At 32.6% G+C, this 6,655-nt stretch overlaps 1 protein-coding gene across 1 annotated transcript; it reads right to left on the reverse strand.

Annotated features, from left to right (window-relative positions):
* Positions 1 to 861: 861 nt before the first annotated feature.
* Positions 862 to 5,126, reverse strand: LOC102626256 (monocopper oxidase-like protein SKS1). Its single transcript, XM_006490039.4, has 9 exons — positions 4,842 to 5,126; positions 3,855 to 3,964; positions 3,451 to 3,721; positions 3,220 to 3,358; positions 2,498 to 2,864; positions 1,881 to 2,246; positions 1,715 to 1,793; positions 1,274 to 1,473; positions 862 to 1,179 (listed from the first exon to the last, which is right to left on the reverse strand). Exons 1-9 carry the CDS (start codon positions 4,989 to 4,991, stop codon positions 1,074 to 1,076), a joined length of 1,788 nt encoding a protein of 595 aa, XP_006490102.2. The 5' UTR covers positions 4,992 to 5,126; the 3' UTR covers positions 862 to 1,073.
* Positions 5,127 to 6,655: the final 1,529 nt, after the last annotated feature.

Here is a 6,655-nt window from a genome sequence, read left to right on the forward strand (position 1 = left end):
ATTCTTTCTTAAGGGAGGAGAAAACTTTTGGTCCCAATTTTAGTAATATGGAGCTGCGTAATCATCCCAATTCATGAACAATCAATTTAGTTTAGCTATTTGTATATACACTCTCGTATCAAAGTTTAAACATTGAGTCATTGAACTTGTCGTCCAACATGTAACTGGCGCTCTCAAATTCTGATGGCACCAACTGAAACTTTAATGAGAACTAACTCTTTCTTCTCTCCACAAACAATGTAGAATATGAATAGATTTCTTCATAGTAGATTTCCGATTTAGTTTTGGCAAAAACCTGAGTTGTATATAAATCTATATGTATCCAGAGTCTCTGTCATACTATACTTCAAAACTATATATTTAGTATCTCTCTAGACCTCATATTATAATATATCTTTAAATTTTGTAACGATTAAAATAAATTTCTAACATTGAACTGAGTCTTAGTATTTTTGTTGCATTGATGCATTTTATACTATCAAGATCATGTTATTTCATAAATCTTATTTATAAATCACCACTCAGGCATAACCTAAAAATCCCTTTGTATTGGACCCAACAAGAACGTAACGTTTTTTTTATCCCATCCCTATTGTTCCCTGGAATTTGAAAGCACGCATCACCGTGGTAAATGATGCATTATTGATATCATTGCCAAAATGATGACAAAATATTACAATTATATCATATGTTATAATTTCATTTGTGTGGGGTAGCGATGTGCACAAAATATCTAAAATTAATTAGCAAATCAAGAGGAAGTTGAAGCGCTATCGTTCTGTAAATTCAGAGTATGAAAAAGTCAAAATGGCACTGAGAATGGGTTAATCATCAGTATGCATCTTCCAACAACATAAAGAATGATGGATCCCCAATGACCTAACAATATTTAAAAAAAAGGGCAAGATTACAAAATAAATGTCAGAAACAATGAAAAATTTTACAAACAAGACTAAATTTGCGGATCTATTCTAATTTCTAAACCCTTTAACTTCACTCACATCACTGACTACAATTAAATGAGAATCAGTATTTTGCTTTTTGTGTTTTTTTTTTTTTCAGTTCGTTACCTATCAGCAGAGCAAAATTCCAGCAGAGACTGCCATCACCAAAGTAAGAACGAGATTCCAGATTCCAGTTACAAGTGATGTTGCAGAAGAGTGATGACGTTTTTGTGCCCTGAAAATCACAATAAAACAAATTAATCAGCATTAGGCATGCTTGTTAAAAAGTGAGTAAAGAGAGATTATATAATAAAGTTTCAGATAGCTACTTCTGCTTGCTTTGAAGGGCACCACAATATAAAACATTATCGGGAGGTCCCATCTCGGTATCGCCATTTTCCTCTGGATTGACAATTTTCATATATGTTTCTTGGCCTAGATACCATCTGTCAAGGTTCTCCACTCGAAGATTCCATACTCCAACATTATCGAGAGAAACAAGGATTGCAGTCCATGCCCCAGGATAAACCTACATAGAAGAAAGATTAGATAAATTACCTGGAAAAAGTAAGAACAAATATTTTGTGAGTACCATCAAAGTCAAGAGTCATTCCCATATTTGCTTTTAAAAATAAGATGCTTCATTTTTACATGCAAACTAGATATGGTGTTAAATCGACTCAAAATTCAGCAGAAATCTATAAAATCCTTTAAAAACATATTAAGCAATTGATGTATAAAATAAAGCTTGTAGGATACGTATTACAAACCTCAGTTGTACACTTAGAAATCGCGTCCCACTTATTATAACTATTTCTGTTGCTTTCTGTCCATATACCGAAGTCCATCCTGCATTCAAGCACAATTATTATGATGCTTTGAACTAATACACCACATAAGTGAATTTCAAAGAAAAGTGGGGAAAAAAATTCTTACCCAACAACAAAAAATGAATAACCATCCATGTGAAAGCTCTGCATCTTGGTGTCATTGTTCTGCAATATGATTTCTATAAATCCCTTGTATGTAGCATTAATAAGAGATCTGTCCGTCCTGGGAGGTCTAGTCAGCGGCTTATTTGGAAAATCTAGCTTATAAGCTCCCTTCACATTGTACTTATCAGCAAGCCTGATTGGTGTTTCGGGTTTCACAAAGGAAATCCCATTCAGCGTAGAACGAACTTTCCCATCTATTGTCACAGGTGGCAAACTCCTTAACACATATGTATCAGTAATATTGATTGAACCATAATGAAAAGAACCCTGCGGATTTGGACGAGCTCCACTTGCAGATGTATTTTGCCTAATCAACAGAAAAATTGTGAATTTAATAAAGGTAGATAAATAGGTAATAACCATAAAAAAAAATTATGTCAAAATAATGCTAGATCAGTATCCTTAATAGTTAAAATAGATGACAAGTTGGGTAAAGGCAATTTCACAAGAAGTAAATAAACCATTATGTCTGAGAGAATGTCTCTGACATAATATTTAAAGACAGTGCCAAGAGAGAAAAATTTCTGTCTTAGAAACTTTCCGTGTTCAAGAACATACCTGATGGACCTTGGCTGCGTCATTGCTGCCCATTGGTTGTAAATGTCACTTGGTGCCTCAGGCAGAGGACCACTTGCTGCTCCTTTAGAATTGGAGTAGTGCAAGATGGCAACACCAGTAACTCTTTGCCAAACTGACTCATTCACAAACCTAGCACTGGCCACAATGTAATAATCAGAACTTGCGTTCTGATCCATTGTAACTAAAAACGAATAAGACTGGCCCACATGAATCTCAAAACTGGTATAATTTTGCTGGGATGTATAATGTCCCTCTGTTTCAACTAGAAGCAGGTTATGATTCTGAATTCTGAAGTTCAAACTAGTTGAAGTCCCAACATTGTGCACTCGAACTCGATATGTTTTGCCTGCACAATATTATGCCACAAGCAGTTAGTATTTCAAACAATTCTCTGCAGATACTACTGCTGGTATATGACCAACAATTAGCCTCTCACTATTCACATTTGTAAAAGAAATTTCAGGCTGCAATAACTAAAGTTTTTCCATTTAGTCAAGAACATGAAATTATGAAAAGTCAATCACGTGAAAGTAGGTAAACAAGCTTATCAACTAAACGACTGTTAACAGCAGAGACAACTGATTTGTCTAAATTTAAAAGAAGAAACAGTATTCTAAGCAGCACAAAGCAAACTTGTTAGAAATGCAAGATTAAAAAAAATTATGGAAAAATACATTTCTCTATAACAACAGAACAATTACCTGGATCGACATTAATAGTTTCATACTCAATGCCACCAGGAACAAGAGTGGTGTTGTATCGATATGGTCCTTTCCCATTAATGAGAACTCCATCTGGCATATCAAGGTCCTTCCCAGAGTCAAGTGCTGTCCTCAACGCCTTACATCAAGAAAGAAGCCAGCATTAGAGTCCAAAATAGAGTTTATCCTTTCCGTGTTCAGAAAAAGAATCAACTCAAAAAAAGAACTAACCGTATGGTTGCGGGTATACCAGTCACCAATCAGAAAAATAATATCCCCCTCTGGCTGATCAAAAGGAATTGGGATAACTTTCCTGTTATTAATAATAACAGGACCAAAACCACCAGACACTCTTTGAAGATTGAGAGATGGGAAGTAGAAAAAGCTTCCAATTTGATCCTTGACTTGAAACTGATATGTCCAATTCCATTGCGAAGGGATTGGACAATTTGTTCCTTGGACACCATCCTGCCATGAGTTACGCCTCATTTGAATCCCAGGCCTGCAAATGCATCAATTATAATTTTCGCAAAAATCAATTACCCAAGAAAAGGCAGGAAATGGATACAACTGAATCTGAAATTGGTTTTAATAAAAATAATATATATATATAAGAAATTCTGGCTAAAACATACCAAGTCATTAGGAGACTTTCATCCAGATCATTCTGTACATTAATAACAATATTGTTATTAGTAGTAGCATTAAGAACCGCACCGGGAAACTTTCCGTTAATCGCTATAACCTGCATCCACAAGTAATTTAACAGAAGTACAATTAGTCCAATTGACCATCAGCAAAGTCATAGTTTCTCACACAATAAAATTTGAAACATAAACCATAGATTACTGAAAACACTAAAAAGCAAACATACTACTCAATTCAAAAACTTTTTCACACATTCAATAAAGACCATTGTGATTTAAGAAAACTTTTTTTTTTGGGCCCCTGGGGGGGAGAACGTGCGAATGAAAATGAGCAAATAAAACTCGTTCAAATTTGCGGAGGTGGCACATTAGCAACACACAACCAACCATTACTCAACAAACATTAAAACACCACTATCGTATCATCATTAAGCCACTTCACTAACAATGAAACCACACTATCCAATGTGGCTAAATAAATAGCCTTTGCCACAAAATAAAGAGAGATAAAATCAAAAGCACGAACCCCATATTCAAGATTGGCCTATAATTACATTTAGACTACTTCAACAATCCTCAAACTGCACTATCAAATCCAACAACATTCAAAAATAAACCCAAAAAAGAAAAAAACAATATATGTATCATGAACATATTCACTAGCACTTCATTCCCCGTTTACAAGAATGACAAAAAAAAAAAAATCAAATACTGTAAAAGGAGAGGAAAAAAATTCAAAACCCAGATCACAAGATCATCATAAAAACAGCTAGCACAACATAAAGCATAAAACTTTAAACATTAACCAAAAAAATTGAGTGTGAAAAACAAAAGAACAGTGCCTTTACTCTTTAGTGGCACCCCAGTAGACCCAAAACCAAAACCAAACAGAAAACGAGTTCAACAGAACGAAAAACTACTATTTTTACAACTTTTTAAACCAAATAATAACAGCCCAGATAAGAAAAGGTGAACCTGTTGAGGGACTCCTAGAGGAGAAGCAGTGATGTAAGAGACTTTGAAATCGTAGAAGATAGTATCGTCTTCAGCAAAACAGAGGCTTGAAAACAAAGCAATGTGAATTGGAAGAACCAGAAACAGGGACAAGAACCTTAACGAAGCCATATAACTTTTTTGTTTGTATTTGGATTTTTTGGAAAATTTTCAGTGATTTTAAGATTGTTTTTTTATTTTTTTTATTTTTTCACATTATCAGACAGGGAAATAGTGAGAAAGAGGGAGAGCGGCTTCTTTATAGGAGTTGTTGTATTTGAAGTTCTATGAGTGTGCAAGAAAACAAACAGAATCCGCGTGGGTAACCGGCTTCACCAGTTGTGTCTGAATATATACGTGTACACATTAATCCTATTTTAGAGCTTTTAATTTGGGTCATTAAAACAAATTTGGAGAAAATTTGTTTCGAGTTGTTTACTCAACAATCAAAAGTTAATTTCATTACTGATGTGCTTTCTTAAAAATTTTAATACGATCATAATCATTTATAATTTTTAACCTTATCAGAAGAAAAACAATTATTATCCATTTTAAGTGAATGTCATTAAAATGGTCTTCTTAAATTTGACATTGTATTTGTCCGATAATGATTTTGAATTTTGATTTATTACACAATGAAATTTCATAGCAATGAATGATTTGAGTGATACACTTTTTTCTCTTTCAAAACGCCATTAATTTCACTACGGTTGGTCTTGAAATCCGTTTTATTGATATTTATCCGATCAAATATCAATAAACCATATTTAACCTATATTTATACTTCTTAAGACAATAGAATTATGAGTTTACATTATTTAACCTTTTTCTTATAGTGATCCATTTATTGGATAAAATAAAATAACATTTTACTTATAGTTGTGTGATCCAAGATTTTTTTTTTTTTCAAAAGGAAAAAGAATATCAGTGAGTGGCTAAGGCTTAAATATACTTTTTAACCCCTAACTCATTTAAGAGTCAAACTCAAATGACTAGTTGAATAAAGAGACTAAAATCACTTGATTATGCCTATAAAGACAATGTACTTTAAGACTCATGATAGTTTATTTTACATATTACAACATAACTAATAAAGCATTAATAAAAACAATTTGAATATTTGAGATTATACTTGACATTTAACATTCTTAATATTCATAAAATGTAATATATCATATGCAGTTTTTAATTGTCAAAAGTATATTAATTAATGTCAATTAGTCATTAATCTAGCGATGGACATTTCCTCACCTAATTATTGAGGCAAAGGTTTGAGTCTCTCCATATGTATTGTCGGAGCAGTTTTCTTTTTATTTAAAAGTAAACATTTTATGTTAAATTGTATCATTAAGATTAGTACATATCACATTTTTCAGGAAAACCCTATATGCTCACAAAATAAAGAATTGTCAATAAGGGGGTTCTAGTGCGTTGCAGATTCTTACCAAAGACTTGTGTCTTTGATGATGCCGTGTAAATTACAAGAAACATGTGAAGTGTATGACTAACTTAACAATAAAAGTCTCATAATGGGCAACTATAAGATAAAAAAAGTCTTCTTTCTAAAGAGATTCAATATGAAGCTAAAGTAAACCATCTATAAATTAATAATATTGGAACCACACAAAAATCTATTAATTTAAAGAGGTATTAATTGATTGATAAATTATTAATTTATTAATTCATTGAGTGTATATGTAATTTAATGAACATGCGTTTAATCAACTAAAAATTCATCGTATTTTACCCATCTAATCAATTAAAAATAAATTAACCCACTAACTATAGAATAAATT

The sequence above is a fragment of the Citrus sinensis genome, chromosome 9 (genome assembly GCF_022201045.2).
Source record: "Citrus sinensis cultivar Valencia sweet orange chromosome 9, DVS_A1.0, whole genome shotgun sequence".
Lineage (NCBI taxonomy): Eukaryota > Viridiplantae > Streptophyta > Magnoliopsida > Sapindales > Rutaceae > Citrus > Citrus sinensis.

Excerpts from the sequence above, each read along its gene's own strand:
- LOC102626256 (XM_006490039.4), bottom strand. The coding sequence starts at position 4,991 with ATGGCTTCGTTAAGGTTCTTGTCCCTGTTTCTGGTTCTTCCAATTCAC. Across the intron at positions 2,865-3,219 it reads AACTATTAATGTCGATCCAG|GCAAAACATATCGAGTTCGA; the intron begins GTAATTGTTCTG and ends AATATTGTGCAG. Across the intron at positions 1,180-1,273 it reads GCCCTTCAAAGCAAGCAGAA|GGCACAAAAACGTCATCACT; the intron begins GTAGCTATCTGA and ends TGTGATTTTCAG.